The sequence below is a fragment of the Grampus griseus genome (genome assembly GCF_964374135.1).
Source record: "Grampus griseus genome assembly, chromosome: 8".
NCBI lineage: Eukaryota > Metazoa > Chordata > Mammalia > Artiodactyla > Delphinidae > Grampus > Grampus griseus.
In genome coordinates this window covers 74,465,368-74,486,834 of record NC_139002.1, presented here as the reverse complement: position 1 = coordinate 74,486,834, position 21,467 = coordinate 74,465,368, and the positions used below count along the sequence as shown (strand labels likewise).

General features: G+C 47.2%; 1 protein-coding gene across 3 annotated transcripts in view; it reads right to left on the bottom strand.

The window, feature by feature from the left end:
• Positions 1-21,467, bottom strand: part of NAV2 (neuron navigator 2) — a 399,261-nt gene that overhangs the window by 73,062 nt on the left and 304,732 nt on the right. For all 3 annotated transcript variants that reach the window (XM_082660768.1, XM_082660769.1, XM_082660770.1), the window contains exon 13: positions 2,905-3,043. In XM_082660768.1, the coding sequence (XP_082516894.1) occupies positions 2,905-3,043 (139 nt within the window). The remainder of the gene's footprint in view (positions 1-2,904; positions 3,044-21,467) is intronic.

Below are 21,467 nucleotides of genomic sequence, written 5' to 3'. Positions count from 1 at the left end.
GGCTACTTCTTCCTGCCTTTCCATGCCTCGCCTGGGATGCTTTGTGCTGCCCATTTGTCCAGGGAAACCCATATGTGATGGGAACCTGAATGAGCCCCGGGGAGGATGGCAGTGCACACCTTCCCGCTGCGTGACGCTGCCCCGAGAGGAGTGATGGCCCCTAGCCTTCCTCAGAGTGGTACAGGGGAGGAGGGGAGAAGGCTGCAATTTATGTGGATTCAGATATTTGGAGATGCTCCCTGGACAGGAACAAAGGGATGCCAAAGAAACCATCTCAGCAGGACTCTTTGTAACTATGGGTGCATGTCTACATTTATTTTATTCCAAGACCTACTTGCTTAATTTTTATTTAAATATTTTAAACTCAAGTAGTTGTAGAGCAAAAAAACAACCCAATAAATAGTAAATTCTTTTTTTTTTTTTTTGCGGTACGCGGGCCTCTCACTGTTGTGGCCTCTCCCGTTGCGGAGCACAGGCTACAGAAGCGCAGGCTCAGCGGCCATGGCTCATGGGCCCAGCCGCTCCGCGGCATGTGGGATCTTCCCGGACAGGCACGAACCCGTATCTCCTGCATCGGCAGGCAGACTCTCAACCACTGCGTCACCAGGGAAGCCCAATAGTAAATTCTTTACAACCCTTGATGTTATCTTTCTGATCTTGGTCAAAAGACATGCTTGTGTAATATTCTTGAAGCTTTTCTGATGTGACATTTGCTAAATGAAAGCAAAGAGCTGGTCAAGGAGGGGGGGGGGCCTTGACAGTAACCAAATTCAAATGTATCATTTGTAAATCCCAGATGGTTACTCTGTATCAACGTGGAAAACAGATTCTAACTCCAGGTTTGTGGGAAGGGAACAAAGACAAGGAGACTGTTCCAACAATGTTTTGTTGGCTCAGTGAGCGTTTTAGGAGCAAGCTTCTTCCTACCTTGCACGTAAACAAGAGAGAAACCTCCTGATTTATAGATCTCTCTCTCCTCTCTGTCTCTGTCTGTCTCTCCTTCTCTCTTAGTCCCCCAGCTCTGTATCTAAGAACTGTCTAGAAGCTTGGTTGTTGTTACCTTGAAATTAAAATGAGTCTCAGAAAAAAAAAAAAAAATTAGTGTCCACAAGGAAAGGAAAACGGTGGATTTTTTTTTTTTTTGGCTGTGCCCCACGACATGCAGGATCTTAGTTCCCCGACCAGGGAATGAACCTGGGCCACGGCAGTGAAAGCACCCAGTCCTAACCACTGGACCGCCAGGGAAGTCCCGGAAACTGTGGATATTATAACATTTGGCAAGTGGTAGGGACACAGTCTGGCTGGGTGTTTCTAACTTGTGTCTAATAACTAATTAAACAGTGATCAGTTGGTGGTGTGGCTTAGAGGTTTTTTTGGTTTTTTTAATTAACTTTTATAAAATTAAGGTATAGCATTCATATACCGAATGTACAATCTTAAGTATATAATTGGAAGAAATTTTCTGAAATTAACGTACATAACTACCCCTCAGATCAAGATGTGGCACATTATCAGTACCCCCCAAATCTCTGGGCTCCCTTCATTTGGGTAGTTTTTTTCCCTTAACCGCCACAACCTACCCTTGTTTGCCAATGATAATTAGAAATTCAGGCTAAAAATGAAAACTCAAGAAGTCACAGGCAATCCCAGAGGCAACACCTAATAGATTTCATCAGGCAGTCTGTGTTTACGTTTCTGTGGTACAGAATTAATCCCACACTCTGACACATCCTTCATTTAGCCCTGTCCTCAAAGAGAAAGATACCTTTGAAAGCAAAGAGATTCCCAAAGCAGCTCCTATCTGCCCCGAGTGAGACAGAGCGGAGGAAGGAAGCGGATGTGAAAGGAAGGGAGTGAAAGAAGGGGCTGTGTCAGCTCTGCCCTCAAAAGGTCCCTCTGGGAGACTCCATCCCCATCAGACCTTCACATGGGTTCACCCGAGGCAGCGGGCCCCACTGGTGGGAGGGACTCATCCTGAAAAGGATTCCAGTCCATATATGCCAGTGCCACTGTGGGGACTGGTGGTGAGGATGGCAACTCGCTTGTCCACTAGTAAAATGGGCTTATTAGAACCAATCCCCCTGACCACTGAGGGATGCTATGAGGGGAAGCAAACACACCTACACAAAACTGCTTTGGAAGCACTGCATCTGAAACACTAAACCAGAGAGTTTAAAGCAGGGGTTGGAAACTCAAGTGCCTCAGGACAGGCAGGTATTTGAAGGGTGTAGCTGGTTGCCACACAGCGGCATGCGCGCCCTGTCCAAAGGCGGGGACACCTGGACATCTGTTGGTTGTGGAGAATATAGACTCTGGGAGGCGATATCTTCTGATTTTTCAAGAGAAACCAGAAGCTCACTATCATGTGAAGTGATGAACTTTAAAAAACTTGACATGCCACCCCATTTAAAAGAAGAGTGATACCGTGGGCCAAGTACAATACACTGGCAGGAGGATACGACCCACAGATCTGTTGGGACGTACTGGTCTTCCAGCCCAGGCTTCTTAACGTTCTTCCCACCCCAGCACTCTTGAGGGATCAGACGAATGCCATGGGCGCGCACTCCAGACTAAGAACGGCCAGTTGAGTCCAACATCCTTTTTCTTTCTTTTTTTTCCAAATAGATGATGAAACTGAGGTCCGGGAAGGAAACAGGATTTGCCAAGGCCACCACAGTGAGAGCGGTGAGTCTCCCCACTCCCGTTTAGCGTACCCCGATGCTGGACCCCACCCTCTCCCTGCAGGTAGAGGACAGAGTGAAAACATAAGAGCACAGGCATCAAGCAGGAGGTCGGGCCTCATCTCACGGACCTGGAGATTCTGTGCACCCCAAACAGCCCCCTTGGCCCACAAGCCCAAGGCTCTCTGCTGGCAGGGGCTCTGGGAGGGACCCTGTTCCTTACCTGGACATCCAGGCTCTTACGCGAGGAGGCAGGCGTGTTGGCATAGGAGCCGATGGAGGAGCTGGTGTTGATGTCATCCGTGCTGAGGTTGTCTATGGTGTCGCTGATCCCGCTGCTGACGGAGCTGCTGTCATCCCAGCTGCCAAGACAAACACAGCCTGAGCACCAAGACCTCACACTGCGTCAGCTCAGCAGCGTCTGATGATACAGACAAGTGTGTACCATCCCCGAAGGCTCTGGTGTCGCAAAGCCCCAGACAGAGCTCCTTTGCCTCTGATGTGACTCATCTTCAAGGGTGCCATCCATCCGTTTCGTCTGGCAGCTGGGTGAAGTGGCTGATGTGTACCTTCCCCTGAAGGGTGGGCACCTCCCTGAGCAGACGTGGCTGGACACCTACACCCTGCCTACCCCATCCTCAGCTTCATCTCGGGAACTTCAGAAAGGCCAAGGGCTACCTGCCAGGCCTAGAGCCAGCGGAGGAGCAGTGGGTTTGGGGGCTGGAGCTGACAGTGGGGCAGAGAAAGAGACAGCAGTGGCACCCTCCCTGGGGCTCAGAGCGGGAGAAAGAACTGCTATGTGAATTCCCTGGACTCCACTCCTGGAGCAAAAAAGCCAAGGGAAGGAAAGTGCAAAAGTCAGCAAAACCCACCAACTCCATTGGCAGTTCTAACTCTAATAATATCCCAGGATGCATCGAAAATAGAGTCCATTTCTCAACCCTCAACTCCATCAGGACCATCGTCCCCCACCATTCAAGTCAAATCTCCAAAAGCAATAATTCTGCTTTTTTCTTCTGCCTTGCCTCCTGCTTCCCAACACCAAGACATTCAGTCAACCCCCAGGTCCGCCCGCCTCTGCTTGCAGAATCTCTCCCAGTGTGCACGGCCCTCCCCGCCCCTGCGCCCTGCGCCCCCAGCTGCTTAGCTCTGCCTAGGTGACTGCCAACAGGCCGGCTGCGCTCTGTGCTCCTCGTCTGCTCCCAGACCATCTACTCTCCCCACGGCGCCAGAAAGATCTCTGTGAAACACAAATCAGATCTATTGCTCCACTGCTTCAAACCCTCCAGCGGCTTCTCAGGGACCCAAACTCTGTACTCTGGCCCTCAAGACCCTGTGATCCAGCCTCCCCGTCCAGTCCTGTCTTGGGCCCCCCTCCATCGCTCACTGGCTCTGGGTTTTCATGTTCAAGGCTTTGCATTTACTGTACCTCTTCTTGGTCATCTGTCCCTTCTTCTTTCTCACTTGAAGAGTCACCTCCCCAGAAAGGCCGTCCCTGGTCCCTCTATCTGCAGTGCCACCTCCAGCCCCCGCCCGGCCAGCATCAAGCCGGTTGCATTTTCTCATTTATTTGGTTGCAGGGTGGCAGATACACAGCAGGTGCTCAATAAATGCTTGCTGATTTAGACACATGGGAGTGGGAAGTTGAGGAGGCTATAAAGTAAGCTTCCAGCATCAGTGTAACACTGCTCTACTTGATTGAGTGACAAAAGGGAAGGATTACTGTTTTCCTATTGTACAGGTGGAGAAACTGAGGCTTAGAAAGGTAAGGCGCCTGGCACAAGGTCAGAGTGTAAGAGGTGGAGCAGGACCTGGATCCAGCTGCCCCAGCTTCAGAGCCACCCTCTTTTTTAAAAAATAAATTTATTTATTTATTTTTGGTTGCGCTGGGTCTTCATTGCTGCGTGCAGGCTTTCTCTAGTTGGGCGAGCGGGGGCTGCTCTTCACTTCCGTGTGCGGGCTTCTCATTGCGGTGGCTTCTCTTGTTGCGGAGCATGGGCTCTAGGCGTGTGGGCTTCAGTAGTTGTGGCTCACGGGCTCTAGAGCACTGGCTCAGTAGTTGTGGCTCATGGGCTCTAGAGTGCGGGCTCAGTAGTTGTGGCTCACGGGCCCAGTTGCTCCGCGGCATGTGGGATCTTCCCAGACCAGGGCTCAAACCCGTATCCCCTGCATTGGCAGGCAGATTCTCAACCACTGCACCACCAGGGAAGCCCGTGATTCACAATTTTTAAAGTTATACTCCATTTATAGTTATTATAAAATATTGGCTGTACTCCTTGTGCTACACAATATATCCTTGCAGCTTATATATTTTGTACATAGTAGTTTGTACCTTCTAATCCCCTACCCCATCTTGCCCCTTGCTTCTTCCATCTCCCCACTGGTGACCACTCGTTTGTTCTGTGAGTCTGTTCCTGTTCTGTTATATTCCCTAGTGTGCTGTATTTTTTTAGATTCTACATGTAGGTGCTATCATATAGTACTTCTCTTTTACTTTTCTTTTTTTTTAAATAAATTTATTTATTTATTTATGGCTGTGTTGGGTCTTCATTTCTGTGTGAGGGCTTTCTCCAGTTGCAACGAGCAGGGGCCGTTCTTCATTGCGGTACGCGGGCCTCTCACTGTTGCGGCCTCTCCCGTTGCGGAGCACAGGCTCCAGATGCACAGGCTCAGTAGTTGTGGCTCACAGGCTTAGTTGCTCCGCAGCATGTGGGATCTTCCCATACCAGGGCTCGAACCCATGTCCCTTGCATTGGCAGGAAGATTCCCAACCACTGTGCCACCAGGGAAGCCCTCTCTTTTTCTGTCTGACTTATTTTGCTCAGCATAATGCCCTCTAAGTCCATCCATGTTGTTGCAAATTGCAAATTTTCATTCTTTTTTATGACTGAGTAATATTCCATTGTGTGTACATACCACACTTTTATCCATTCATCTGTTGATGGACACTTAGGTTGCTTCCTTATCTTGACAATTATAAGTAATGCTGCTGTGAACATTGGGATGCACGTATCTTTTTGAATTAGTGTTTTTGTTTTTTCGGATGTATACCCAGGAGTGGAATTGTTCTGACACTGGCGTTTCTGAGGCATCAGGCCTTTCAGTGAGGCACAGCTCACTGTGGAGGGCTGAATGGTGGAGTAATGTGGTTAAGTCAATGCATCATCATCACACAGCCCTGGGTGTAGATACCGACCCTGCCACTCCTGCTCTGGGATATGCTAGCCTCCCGAACCTGGGCTTCCTCCTGGGGAAGTGGGCCGTGTCGTATGCCCGTGTGCACTGAAAATTGATGTAATAGAGAGCCGTCTGGCATCACAGTAAAGAGGGTGGCTCTGGACTTCCCTGGTGGCACAGTGGTTAAGAATTCACCTGCCAATGCAGGGGACACGGGTTTGATCCCTGGTCTAGGAAGATCCCACATGCCACGGAGCACCTAAGCCCGTGAGCCACAATTACTGAGCCTGCGCATCTGGAGCCTGTGCTCCACAAGAGAGGTGGCGACAGTGAGAGGCCCGCGCACCGTGATGAAGAGTGGCCCCCGCTCACCGCAACTAGTGAAAGCCCTCGCGCAGAAACGAAGACCCAACACAACCAAAAATAAATATAAATTAATACATAAAAAACTAAAAAAAATTTGTGAATCACTATGCTGCACATCTGAAACAAATAATATTGTACATCAATGATATCTCAAAAAAACAAACCAAAAAAACCAAACAACAAAAACGAAATGCCGATATCTGAGATTTAGAAAGCCAGGAGCTCCCCATATTCCCCCAAGTATTCAAGAGGAAGTTTCAGTTTGTTCCACCAGCTTGTAGGATGCCTGTCTGAGCTCTGCTGATCAGGCAGGAAGACGAGGCTTAGTGGAAACCTGTTTTCATCACCTTTCCCTTCAGCCCGCCAATGTGGCTTCCTAAAGCCCACCTGGAGGGTCCCACACAAGTGCAGGGGAAACATGCAAAGGTGGTTCTCAAGTAGGGAGGATAAAGGCAGGAAGTGTGAGGGCTCAGGAGAGGACTTAGGATGAATTCACAGGCCCTGCAGCAGCCCGCAGCTCCGGGTCTTAGCCGGCTCCCCCCCTGTGATGACACTGCTTTGGCCTGGGCTCCGTCCGGTTCGGAATCCTCCTTTAAGGACTTCTCCAAATGCTCTGGCCCACCCTCACAGTCCCCTCCTCTGAATCCCCACAGTCTTCCGCATTTGGGTTCATTCTATGCACTCCTGCAGTTTTCTAGCTGTTCTCCGTATGATGGTCTGTCCTACTTTCCAAGCATATGCAGGGGTCTGCTTCGTGATAGTAACAAGCGCATCCCAGGTGTCAGGCATCATGCCAGGTGCTTCCGATACATCACTTATGTCTCCACTCTTCCTATCACACCTGTAAGGGACCTATTATCCTCCCCAGTTGACAAATGAAGAGATCAAGGCTGAAAGAACAAGTATTTTGCCCAGTGCCGTGCAGTCCACTTTGGCATTGGGCTTGAGACGCTGAATCGTCTAATTGCAGAGCACGCGCTCCCTCTGGCCTGCATCATCCGATTCTTCACAACAGCCGCTGGCTGAGCACTTGCCAACATGCCAACTCTACAGTATCTGCACGTATTCTCAGCAACGTTCCTACTCCCTCACAGGTGGCCTTGCTTCCTAATGAGGAAACTTGAGGCTGTGAGAGCTGCCGTCCAGGGCTCTCTGCAGATGCATGGCAGAGCTGGCAGTGAAGCCCTCCCTGACCCTGAAGCCCACCTCCAGAGCAGTGCTGCCACAGCAATGCCAGCCTCACATCAACTCCATCTCCAGGCACACAGTATGTGTTTATTAAACACCTCCTGACTGAACTCACGTACAGGAGAGACGGGCAGGGCAAGTTCTGACGCAAAACGCAGCCCCAGCAGTGGATTCTGAGCCCGGCTCCCTCCCACTTCAGCCTCTGACAAGTCACAACTTCCTTGCCCCAGTTGCCTTATGGGTGACACATGGATGACACCACCTAGGCTGACAACTGTGGAAGGCTCTGCTGGGAAAAGGGTGACGTAACAGATGGGAAAGGACTCTAATCCACCCTCATGACGAAAAGAAAATCCCATGAGTCTTTAATTGCATCTGCTCTCTAGGGTTAGCAATTTAACGTATCTAAAATTTCCCATAATCCAACGAAGAAGAAAGAGGACAGCCAAGAGACAAGTGGGGCTGGAGGCAAGGAAGGAGGGAACTTAGCAACAGATGCCCATGAATCCAAGCCCCAGATTTTTTTGCTTTGAAATTGTACCCGCTCTTCCTTTGTGGCCTTTCAACACTGAGATGCTGTTGCAGAGGGGCATGTGGCACTTATCACACACACGATTCTTCCCACGTTGGTGCCCAGAGCATCATGAGGCTATGATAAGATTACAGGAAGTCCTTGAAACTGAGCTGGCCCAGAAGGGGCGAACCAATGATCTACCCCACAGAAGAGTGGAGAGGGGAAATTAAGGAGGAGGAAGGAGCAGAGACACAAGGGAAGTCCATGCTGAACAAGAGCGGCCTTGGTGTCCCCGAAACCAGAGCTGTCCCCACACCCGGAAAACCAGCCATGTCTCCCTCACTTCTGGATCTTTGGGGACACTGACGGATCTATCTAGATATAAAATCACTTAGCTCCAACTTGTCCTTTCCCTAAAATTCAGGGTACTATAAATGGCCATGAGCCACCAAGATCAAGGTCAGTGAGTTCCAAGAAGCATCCTAAGGAAAACTGGGTCCATAAGATGCTCTGTGATAACAATGTGGTCCCAACAAGAGAATGTGGGGTATGCTAGCCCCCTCTTAGAGATTCACGTTGTCCAGGAACTTCTTCACGGTTACAAAGTGCTGGCACGAGCTCTTTAACTTTGCCTAAAAGAGCACTCCCCCCACAGGAGATGCTGAGAATGACACACAGCTCTGGAAGAAATGCAAAGGAAGCCGAGAGCTGCCTCTGACCCACTGGCCCCTTCATCCTTACCTGCCTTAGAAAGCAGTTAGCCCAGAGGCGGGGAAGCAGAGGCAAGAGGAATGACATCACATGAGCTCCTGCATCCAGTCAGTCCAGAAGCCAGAAGCCACTTCTGGGAGACCAAACAGTGAGAACTAATAAAATTCTTTTCTTTTGCTTAAAACGAGTTTGCTTAGGTTTTTGTCACTCGGTATACTTGTGCTAACTGCTGGGGAATTGCAATTTGTTTCTAAAACGACTCCAGACATGTGGTTGAGAGTCAGACAGGAAAAATGTGGAAAGCATGCAGAATTCATTCAGGCAGTAAGGACATTAGTTGAATCCAATCAAGTGGCAAAGGAAATTAGGTACAACCTGGGATGGGGTACAAGTCTACTGACCCAAGTCGGGCGATAAATGTTGAAAGAGGTTACAAAACATGATTATGACTCAAACTTGAAAGAAACCCAGAGGATTTGTGTTTGCAGTGAGGTGAAACAAAATTCCAGGTAAGAGGCTCGAGGGACCCAGATGACACGGCAGAAAGAACTACAGTGTCCTCAGCCATGGCTCCAGACAATCGTTCTGGACTATGATTGGACCATTCCTGCATCCTGCCCTTGAATCTGATTGAGAAAAACCACATGATGGTTCTGAGCCCACCCGAGAGGATAAACTTCCTCCCCTCAGTTGGGAGTAAGTGACTTTAAATCCTGGGAAAGTTTCAAAAAGATGAAGGGAGATAATGAAATAAATCCTAACATTAATACTTAAGTTTAGGGTGAAAGCTTTGTGATCACTGGGGTGATCTCTCTATATGTATAATATTTAAAAAAATATACGAGACTCTAAAAAGAATAGTCTTGTGATTCGAACCTAAATGAGTACTGATTTTTGATTTGAGATTTTTAAGATGAAAGATTTAAGAATTGGATTCAGACTGCAAAAAAAATTGAAGTGTTTTGGACAAACTGAAGTTATAAATGTCATAAATTATTTGATTTGCAAGGGTTGTTTAAGTGCTTAGAAAGATTTTGCTTGTTAGGCTGCTGAAGTCTACCCCATCCAACATTTGGAGAGCATGAGGAAACCAGGTATGTTAAGTTTACGAATGCAATCTGAGATATTTAAGGAGGGAAATCCCTGGTGGTCCAGTAGTTAGGACCTGGCGTTCTCACTGCTGGGGGCCTGGGTTCGATCCCTGGTCGGGGAACTAAGATCCCACAAACCTCGCGGTGCAGCAAAAAATAAATAAAATGAAATATTTAAGGAAACTTAATTATCCAAGTTTGCCAACAGTACTAATTAAATTCAAGTCTGAATTAATAAAGTACTAATCAAATAACAAGTGGAAAGGTTCTTAATGCATACAAAAATACTTGACTTACAGATAAGATTTATAAGAAAACAGGTTTCAAAATTAAAACGTCAACAGTTGATAGTAAAACCTAATTAATTCTAAGACATTCTTTTGGGGTACAAAAGCGTTCCTCAGACATTTAGAAAAATATTAAAGCAGATTTCATTTTGTGAGTGAATGAATGATTTTTATATGAACGACCAGAAGAATAAATGAACACAAGACAGCATCTATTCTCTTCACCAGTCTTCCCGTTTCACTTCACCTTCACTCTATATTGTAAGACTGCCAAGACTACTCCAAAAGTCTTAGTGGAAACAGCATTGTGCTCAATAGCCTTGGGAAACAAGCAGACCTCTGGGGGCCTCCTCCTGCCCCGGGTTCTATCATAGGAAACTAGAAGGCAAGTGGGGCCCACAGCTTGGCTGGTTCCCATCTTTTTTTTTTTTTTTTTTTTAATTTCAAAACAGCATATGATGTTTATGTCCTATAAATTCTTTGGCTGGGACATCTAGAGAAATGGCAAGAAGATGCTTCCATTGACTCCTCAGAACCATCAACACAAAAAGATCATTTCCCCTCCAGATCACAGCCATGTCCCTTTTTTCCTCCTCAATGAAAGGCCTCCACTGGTGGTCATATCAGGGCACAACTGCACTTATAAGTGATCAGATTGGAAGATGACCTTCACCTATTTTTGCCAGTGGGTGGGCGGAAAGAATTCCACCAAACATTTGCTATTTTTCTTCAAGACTCCTAAACTCAACGTTTTTGAGTCCCGAGCCAGGGGACTTGAATTCATTTTGCTCACCTCACCCCGTCAGCCAGCACCCGCTATGTGCCAGGCACCACGTGAGGTTCCGGGGGGTACAGTGATGACTCGGTTGTCCCCACCCTTGACCGTAAAGCCAGTAGATGTGACAGGCAAGAACACATAGCTCAGACACAAAGGAAAATGTAAAACGGGAAGGTCAGCAAAGGAAACTGCACTGGCTTCAGACATTTCTACAGCCTTCAATAGCCCCTCAAACCACCAGCCAAGTGCCGGCACAAGGCAATAGACGGCAGCATGGCAAAGCCCAGGCCCACCGATGCTCTCTGCTATGCTGCACTCTCCTTCAAGGCTTGGAAGTGGCAAAGCCAAGGAGCCAGGCCCTGGCCCCAGCCCTCCCCAGAACTGCTTCCTATTAGAGTTTGGACATTGCACTTACTAGTTCCCAGTCTCTCATGAGGGAGGTGGATGCAGCCATCCCAGAGGTGCTTTCTAACTGCCATCCTGGGAGCTTAAGCTCAGACAAAAGCTAGTAGAGGCAAAGGGACACTGAAGGTCCCCCCTGGTCAGAGCATCTCCTGTCATTCAGTAAAAGCTACCAAAGGAGTAAACTGCACTTCCTAGTTTCTGGGCTTCTTCGTGGCTGATTTCACCCCTTAAATGATTATCTTTAAAGCCCACACTGAGTCTTTCAAGTATTTGGAATAGGTGCTAATATCTTATACATAGGAGATGATTACTTAGCCCTGAGTTGTAACTGCTCTCTTTAGACAGACACGTGCTTTCCCATTTGACTCAACCCCCCATCTGAGCCTTTGCACTCACATACGCTACCTGACTGACCCGGCAATTTGAGTTTGAGACCCTCCTATAGAGGCATTACAACCCAATCCACAAGAGGTTCTTCATGAGACCACTGTTTATCCACAGAGGAATAAGACGCAATCTTACCTAATACTTAAAGCCACCATTGGCGGTGTTTACCAAATGCCAGGCACTGTACTAGGCACGGTACGTGGATTATTCCACCTCCCATTTTCCACTGGATGAACCGAGGCTAAGAGCCCAGAGATCATCAGGATAGGACTCAACCAGGGTCTTAATGCCTCTCGTCAGAAAGAGAGTACATGTAGGTCAGCTTCAAAGTCTCTGTCTGCTAACCAGCCGAATCTCAAAAGAACCTCGACTGGCTGGCAGCAACCAAGTATAATATCAGTGAGACCCCATGTTGGCCAAGACACCGCATTTTAACCAGAGCCAAGGCTCTCCAAAGTGACCAGAAAATCCATTAAAAAATGGAAAGGCCCATAAGACAAGGAGATCCAGTTTCAGAGTCTTACAAGAGATTCTGACATCACTGTGTCAGGAATTCAAATGCCACTCAGAGGGCTTAAAGCACAATTTTAACAGCCCAAACACAAGCTATCTGCTATGAAAAACGCAGGTGAAAGAATCATAAATTATTCCAGCCTCTCACACTCCCTGTTTTCCTCACTGTTGTAGGGAGTTAGCATTCCATACAACCAAGGAAGAGTAACCTGCTTTCACCAGACCCTCCTGAGAAATCACCTCTAATTTGGACAAATTTTTAATATTGAGCTCTTCTGGGGAGTATCTTGATATATCAGGAATCTGTAATGGTTCTGAATTAACGTGATACTATATTTACAACTTCATCTTCCATGAAATAAAAAGGCAAAACCGAATCCCAAGGTTAGAGGGATGATTAAACAGATTTTTCCACTAGGATTTACACACCCAGGCATAAGGAATCCTGGCTTTCAGCAAAAGACTCTGAAAAGTTACTGAAGGATCTGGAGGGTCATTACACTTTCCAAATGGACTCCCTGTGAGATAATGTTGTTTATGCAAGGGAAAGACATGCTTAAATGATGTGAAAAAAATCAGATTGCAGATAAATATTAGTTCTCTGCTCACTAATAAACCACAGCAGGTTAGCAGAGATGAAGTACTGTAACTCTGGTTCTCAAAAGCAGCCTTCACAAAGCAACGGATCCTAATCCCCTCTCCCCCAAAACCCCAAGGGCTGGGTCTACTTCCAGAAGGCCCTCACCGTTCTCAGAAACAGTCTGGACAGCCCTGCCCCCGCCTCTGCCTCTCTCCTGGTGACTAAGCCCGCACCGTAGAGCCACCCAGGGCTGTGTCCCGGCCTTACCTGCTCACTTTTCCAGTTCTGCTCCAGAATCACAGCAGAGCTCATTTCCAGGGCCCTGTGCCCCCCACCAGACAGCTGTATTCACTTGCAAAAGCCCAGACTGGTGGAACTTGTTTTCTGGCTATTGTTCAAGGCAATTGTTCCTGTGAAACCCCAGGGCCCAGCGGAATGAGATCCTTTGGTGTGGATGAGTGAGCAAGCCCAACCAGGGCTTAGCAGCAACCCCTGGGGAAGGGAAAAGGTTTGGCTACCTCCATTTCCCACCAGACAGGTATGTTAACTATTTCCTCCCCAGGAGATTTTCTCAGGAGCATCACCTCCTTCCAGCACTGCCGGAGCCTGTTAAGAAAATCGACCTTCAAAGAATGCAGCAGGACTCCTGCAGAAACCTACCTTTCGCTGCCTATCTGAGAATGATAAGGGCCAACTTTAATTGAAGTTTAAAGCTGTGCTAGACTCCATGCTAATTATATTACTTGCATTCTTTCATTTAATCTGCTCAACTCTATGATAAAAATAATAACTATATAATATAATATAATATATAATAATAACGACAGCTTACTTATATTTTCCCCTGGGTACCATGAGATAGAGGCTAATTCTATACCCATTCTAGAGATGAGACAACTAACGCTTGGAAAGAAAGGCCCAAAGGTCGTACAACTAGGACCTGTTGAAGCTGGGATTCATACACAGATCTGAGAGTGTTCAACCGCCTCATTTATTTATTCATTTGACACATTTTCATGAACACCTACATGTGTATTAAAAGGACTTTAAAGTTTTCCACATGAAAAAAAAGATAGCTACTTGAAAACAGCGATGAGCAAACAAGCCACCCTTCCTGGTTTCACCCCTGGGATCAGCCTACAGGGTCTTGCTTTTGCAAAATGACCCGGAACCTGAGCTCAAATTAAAGAAAGGGCAGAGTTAGATACTAATCCCAGTAAATTTAGTCTCATCTAGCAGTGGGCTAGGGTACCATAAATCCCCAAGGCTCTGCATGGAGGCAGCATATGCTCTGGAGGAAAAAGCAAAACAGATCTAGGTTTGAACCCTAGCCCTGCCATTTGCTTTGTCAGAGCAGCTTCACCTCCAGGAGACCCAGGTTTCCTCCTGTATGATCTGGTGCTAATTAACACCCAGTCCTCATAAGCCTTCTGTGGGACCACATCAGATCTCCAGGCACAGAGGAGACAAGCAGCTCCTGTCAGCTGCAGCCCTGGATCCAAGGGACTTTGCAAGGACCGCAGGAAGGAGACACAGGCCCACAATATGCAATAGATGATAAAGTTCTAGCGCAAGAGTTTGCTGCCATAAACGGGCAGTGTCCCAGGGGAGAAGCAGCTTCTACAGACAGTGCCAGGTGCAAGGCCAATCATTTGAGGTGGAGAGAGGGAAACAGGAACCCCATAAAGAAGGCTCCAAGGGGATTTAGTAGCACTCAGAATGCCTGGGGTTGAGTTTCACCCCACGGCACCTTTGTCCCATTTTGGTAACTCATTCCTTCGACAAGTAGGTGGTCCCCTGAGTAAGCGTGAAATTCCTCCTTTGGCTCCAGGGGCTGGTTGGGCTACAAACCCCAGAGCTCTGGTCCAGATGCCCTATACCCTCATTGTTAGAATAGGCACCAGCGTGTCTGCTGGCCTTAGCTACACAAAGGGCTCTCTCCTCCAAGGCTCCACCAGAGAAGGCTGCTGACACTTGGTCCACAGCCGCCTGGCTTTTGCCAAAGATCTCAACAAACTCGTCCTGTTGTTCTGTTTACCAGAAGACATGAGTACCCTATACATCAACAGAATTCAGCAATAGCTAATGAAAATAGCAGCAAACGCTCACACAAGCTGAAAAGTTTTAATAGTGGGCTCCAGGCACTTTGCTAAAGCACTTTACATATGTTATACCACACACTCCTATTACACTATAAGGCACAAACTATCAACGGCCCCTTTTTATAGATGTGGAAACTGAGACTTACAGGGGCTATGGTGACCTGCCTACGGTGCCAGAGCTAATAAATGGAGCTGGATTTGAACCTAGATCTGCATGGTTCTAAAACCCAAGCTCTTCTTAACCACATTCATTCAACCTAAGAGCAGAGGCAAAGAGGCTTTTAAGCAGATCATAGTCATATAAGAACTCTGAACTCTCACTTGTTCTCCAAAAAACCCAGGACACCTTTTAATGCAGTCAACTTATTTCAAAAACATCTCCAAGTAGTTAAAAATAAGCTGGGGTGGGGATCCCAGACAGGGTACTGACTGGCTGCCCTAGGTCTAGAGTAGGTGGGGGGATGTGAGGGTCCCAACATTTCCATTAACACCGCCCACCCACACATACTCACACTCACCTCCCCATACATCTTAGGAGTCCGGGAACCTGAATGCATAAAACAGAACCACAATTGCCTCAGGGCTGCCGGTCAGGGGTCTGCCCTTAAGCTACGTCTTCTGGGGCAATGGGATGGGGAGGAAAAGGAACTCAGGTCAAGAAACAGACACTCCAAATCAGCTCTGGGACCCAAGAGCAGCTCAGCCCTAGCTAATTAGCCATCCCCGTCACACATGTGAACGGCTAGTGCCAAGCCTGGGTCAGTATTAACATTCTGGGTGTACAACCTCTCCCTCCGGGACTCCATAAATCCAGCTTCTTGGGAGGCAGCCGGAGAGTTCCAGGGCACAGTTCCAGCAGCCCAAGGCCACCTCCAAGGCCACTGACCTTCCCAGATTTGACTTTCACTTGGGCTTCTGCCCCCCTGAGCCAGGTACAAAGCCAACCAGCACAAATCCAGTCACAGATTCATCCATGACTCCGAAAGCCTCAGAGAGATTAGCAGACTCCCAGGTAGGTCCTGCTGCCAAAGCAGTTACTTTTTAATACCACCCGGCTCCAGAGACAAGCCGAATCTGAGAGGCCCAGGCAGGCCGTGCTTGCAAGTATCATGTGCACTTTGGTGAGTCCTCCACAATAAAAACTGCCCTTCCTCCAGCTGAATCCACATTTAAACCTACAGATAAAACCATCCTGAGCCATCTGCCAAGCCCAACAAGGAAGGCAGGGTGGTGGCCAGTCCCAGCTTTGCCTAGTATCTGTGTGACCTGAAGCATGTTCCCTTAACCTCTCCTGGCTCCCACTGCCTCACCTCAAAATTTAAAATAATACTGCTGGCTTTGCAAGAAAAGTTAAATGAGACAATGCCTGTTAGGTGCTTGGCAAGCAGTAGGTGGTAACGAACATTGTTTTCTCTTCCCCTTGTCTGGCTTAAAAATAAAAATGCTCCTCTTTGGGCAGCTTTAGAGCAGCCCTAACAAACAAGAAAAGTGCTCCTACTTAAATCTATGCCATCTCTCCCAGAGCCTAGTTTCCACAAAAAAACCCACCTGGTAATTTGCAGCATTAGTAAACACAACCACAAGTTCACCCGGCTTCTCAGACTCCAAACAAAACCTCCAACTGCAAGTCATTTCAATCAGGGCCCTCTGAACCACCAGCAGCCCTCGCCCTCGCGCGGGGCCCATGTTGCCACTCTCTAATTCCCCCACCCCCCCCAGGCTCAAAAGTCTCCTCCAAAAAGCTTGAAATAAGGACCTAAGAGAGCTGGTGATCAACACCCAGTGTTTTGGTCTCAGCAGCCTAATTTGATAAGATGGTCTGGAAAATACTGACATTACCCAAATGTCCAGGTGGACCAAGGACATTTGGGTAATGCTCTGTCAGGCTGCCTTTAAGATTATCAAGGTTAAAATGAAAAGGGCTGGGGTGGTAAGGAAAAGGATGCTGAATTTCCTGACCAGTGACTCCCCCGCGACTTAGCTCACTGGGATTTCGGCAGCTGCACCACTGGCTTCTCTGCATGGCTTTCCGATACCATCCAAGGTAGTACAGGCACCACACCCTGCCCCAGGCCCTAGAAATTTTAGAATATCGTCCTACCTTGTCAGGTTCCTAGGCCAGAGCATTTCACTACATTGTGGTCCTTCGAGAAAGCAGACAAAGAAGCTGAATGAATCTCACGAAGGCAATTCCGTCAGCCAGCCAGCCAGCCAGCCCACGCCGGGCCTGGGAATTCCAGGCACCCAGCAACTCTGCTACTGAAGTACCAGCTAGAAGGGGATCTCCATGCCCCTGCCCAGGAAAGAAACCGGATCCACCAACAAAATTAACCCCTAAAGTGCCAAAGGAGCGAGAGGTCAGGCCTGAGTGCTAGTAGCAAGTCAGCTGTGAAAAGTTTCAGCAAAGCAAAAGCTAACACCAAACTCGGAAACTGTTACCGTAAAGCACCTAGTGGAAGGGCGCTCCTATGGTCCCAAGGGAGTCGGTAACAGTTGGTCAAGCTGAATAAAACCTAGACGTGAAAGAATATTCTAAAAACCCATGGACTGTGCTAAAATGTTGGAAAAAGTCTCTCAGCTAAAACTGCTACTATTAATGACACAGAAATCACTGACGGTAACATTACTTAACTAATTCCATCAACAATTGAATGCAAAGCATTTAACTGAAATGATTAGGCTACAGAGATAACTTCTGAATCTGAGAGGGAAAAGATACCTATTTGTATAGCTAACAATGATGTACATTATTTCCGGTGATGTCAATTTTGATGCGGTGCCAACAAAAATATGCATTAATTCCTCATGGCTTTTGTTTTTGTTTTTTTTTAAAGACGCTCGGTCTATGCATGGCTACTTTAAACATTACAGTACAGAGGCTAGGAGGGGAGGTGGGACGGGAGAGAGTCCCAGTTCTGTGATGGGAAGGGGTTGCACCATCTAATCCCTATTAAAACCTGTAATCAAGGAATTCAGAAGGAGCTATGTAAACAGATGCTGTGAACAATGAACAACTGTTTTATTAGTGAGAATTCAAAGGCAAAATAATGTCATAGCCACAAGCTTTTATTTTAAAATGAAGGAGGATTAAGATGCTCTCCAAAACCCTTTCGCCCTCTCCAAAAATCCTACCAGCTGGCTCCCGGCAGCTTTCAAAGACTTTCCTTGAGAAAGGCTCTCTCCCTGGCCTGGGCTGCCTCTCCAATCAGTTGGGGGAATAGGGGGTTATGTGTGCGTGTTTAGAAAGGGGGGAGGGTAGGCGAGGAAGCAATAACTGGCCCCAAGCAAGGTCTCGGTGTGGTCAGTGTTTGCTCAGCAAACAGAAGCCTTTCAAAGGGGGAATGAAGAGCCATTCCTCCCCGACCCAAAAGTGGGGGAATAAAAGGTCAGCTCGGAGAGGAAGCGAGGGTCTAGTGGGGCTTCCCAGGTGAATGAAAAAGCAAATGTGTCCAGGAGCACAGATTGTAATCTTGAAGGAGTCTCAACCAAAGTTAATCATTCACATCTCATCCCTTAGGGCCCTCCCCTAGGTGAAAAATTGAGGCCAGCCTCTGCAGTGGGAAGTGGAAGGCAGAGGCTGGGTGAGGGAGGGGTGAGTTCAGGGGAGGCCAGAGTATCCCAGATTTAGAGACAAAGTCAGGATGGACCCAAACTCTGGCTGACAAAGATGCTTTAAACCATTCCTCTTACCTTCTATACTGTCTCTGGAACTGAATTATCTTTACAACATGACTTGTTTGAGAATCTCGCTGACTTCTGGGTTAATTTAGGTAGAACGACTATGTATATGGAGACATACATACATAAACACACACACACATATGCATATATACATACACACACATAAAAAATTTCTGCTGTTTCCTGCAGTTGTTCCTTGTTTTAAGCAAATATGATATGTAAAAATGCAAATTAACTGCCAAGACAACTAAGGGATCCATTCATTCATTTATTCATTCAACTAACAGATATTTACTGAGCACCTGCTATACAAGAGTCAACAACACAGACAAAAAATTCCTTACTCTAATGGGAACTTACTGTTTAGTGATAGAACTATACAATAAATGAGACAAAATGTAAAGTATAGAGTATGTTATAGTGATAAGTGCAAAGGAGAAGAAGTAATGTAGGGAAGAGGCTGTGATTTGTCAAGGAGGGGTGTCTGAAATTTTACATAGGGTGGCTAGGGAAGGCCTGCTGAAGGGATGATTACGACAGATCTGAAAGAAGTGGGGGAGTTGGTTAGGTGAATATTCTGGAGGTAATTGCCTTCTAAAAGAGGGAACGGTCAGTGCAAAGGTCCTGAGGCAGGATACAACTTGCACATTCATTCCAAAGACTCGGATCCCAGTGTGGCTCGAGCAGAGTGAGGAGTGATGCAAAGGGAGCCTAGGAGGTCAGGTCAGAGGGGTGAAGGGAGGGTCCCCGAGGAGAGCCTGGCAAGTCACTGTAAGCTTCTTGGCTTTCACTCTGGGAGAGATGCACTGGAGGGTGAATAATGGAGTTTTCTCCTTATATAAAAGTTCGTGTAAATCTTCAACACTAATTATACAATTATGCACAATATTTTTCAAGGGCAATTTTATTACACAAGACAATATAGTTTAAAAGGGTCTCAGTCCTCTCCCTGTGGTTAAAAGTAAAGATCACATCTTTACTATGAGACGCTCTGAATTCTTTGCAGCTATGGGTTCAGATTTAGCTAGGGCTTTTCCATGCTCTGAAAGGCAACATTCAGTATGGCTAAGAGATCCAGCAACAGGAGGAGATAAGAAAAGGAAGGTAGGTCAACCAACTCTATGAGAGCAGATGCCCTTTGGCTCTTTGCAAAGAGCCAAACTTACCCTGTCATTTCTGACCCTGGTTTCCAAATAGGCCAAATTCCAAAGACCTTCTAGAACTCACAACATTTTTCTCCACAGAAACAATGTTATCAAAGATGTCAAGGTTCTCAGGTTAACTCACAGAGCCATTTCTTAAACCAAAAAGCAGCTGATCAACTCTACCCAGGTATCAAAGAGTAGAATAAAACTTTATTCTTAGAATACAGTAGGTAATTAGAGAAAACAGAAAACCATTGACATGAATCTAAAAAGATGTTCACTTACTTCTAATGAATACTTTCATTAAAATAATACTAATAATACTATTTTATTAAAATAATACTAATATTAAAATAATACTAATACTTCACTCCTTCTCCAACATCATCGGTTTCTCTCTTTTTACTGGCTCTTTCCCACTGGCCAAGAAATATTTCACCTATTTCATCAAATAAAACAAAACCTTCTTTAACCCCGCATCCATATTCTCCTCCAAGACCATGTTACAGCAGAACACCTCAAAGGAGCTGTCTATACTCCAACTCCTATGGCCCATTGTCTCTTCAACCCACCAGGAAGACTTGCATCCCCCTCGCTCCACTGAAACTGTTTTGTTTCTCCCAAGAACATCAATGGCTTAATTCTTGCCAAAGCCAATGGCCCTTCTGCTACCAACGTGGCAGCATGTAGCTAGGTTGGCAGCTTCCTCCTTCCGGAATGGGTCTCTTCCAAGGTTTCCATGCCATCATCTGCACCTGGTTTCATCCTCCCTCACTGGCTGCGTCTCTCTGTCCCTTACGTCAACCTCCTCCCCTCCACACCTCTAGGGTTTGGTCCCTTGTCCCCTACTCTTTTCTACCTAGTCTTTTCCTAGGTGATCTCACGTGGGGCTTCAAATACTAGACGTAGACAACTCTGAAGTTTGCTTCTCTAGCCTGGCCCCCTCTGTGTACTCAACACATCTCAAATCTAATTCACCTCAGACAGAACTACTGTTTCCAACTTCCAATCTGTGTGCATCCCACTCCCAAAGTCGTCCCCTTCCCAGTCAACATACACTATCCACCAGTCATCTATCAGTCTCTCTTTCCCCTTCATGCCTCCTCTACAATCCACTAACGAGTCCTTTTGGCTATACCTCTCCAATGCACTTTGAACCTGATCACTATTCAGCATCTACAGTAAGATCACATTGGCCCAAGCCACCATCATCTCTCTCCACCGTCAGACACCTCCCTGATCGCCCAGCCTTCCTTCTTGCCCTGCTAGCGTCCATCAGCCACCCTGCAGTGACAGTGACCTTTCAAGTATATATCAGATCAAGTTGCCTTTCTGCCTAAAACCCTCCAAGAAGGCTTCCCTGGTGGCGCAGTGGTTAAGAGTCCGCCTGCCAATGCAGGGGACACGGGTTCGTGCCCCGGTCCAGGAAGATCCCACATGCCACGGAGTGGCTGGGCCTGTGAGCCATGGCCGCTGAGCCTGCGCGTCCGGAGCCTGTGCTCCGCAACGGGAGAGGCCACAGCAGTGAGAGGCCCGAGTACCGCAAAAAACAAACAAACAAAAACAACACTCCAAGAGCTTCCCAGGGAACTTAGAATAAAATCCAAATTCATTAGAATAAAATCCAAATTCGTTCCCTTGGCCTAAAAGAGATCTGACTCCTGCCCACTCCCTCTGCCATTCTGCCCCTCTCTTTCATTATGTTCAAGTGCAGTGCCCACTTGGGCCCTGGGACATACTAGGTCTCTTCCCATTTCATAGGCCCTGTGCTGAGTTCCATTTGCCTGGAATGCTCTCCCCCCACAACTCCCCATGGCTGCCTTCTTCTCATGGTTCATGTCTTGGTTGGAATGTCACCTCC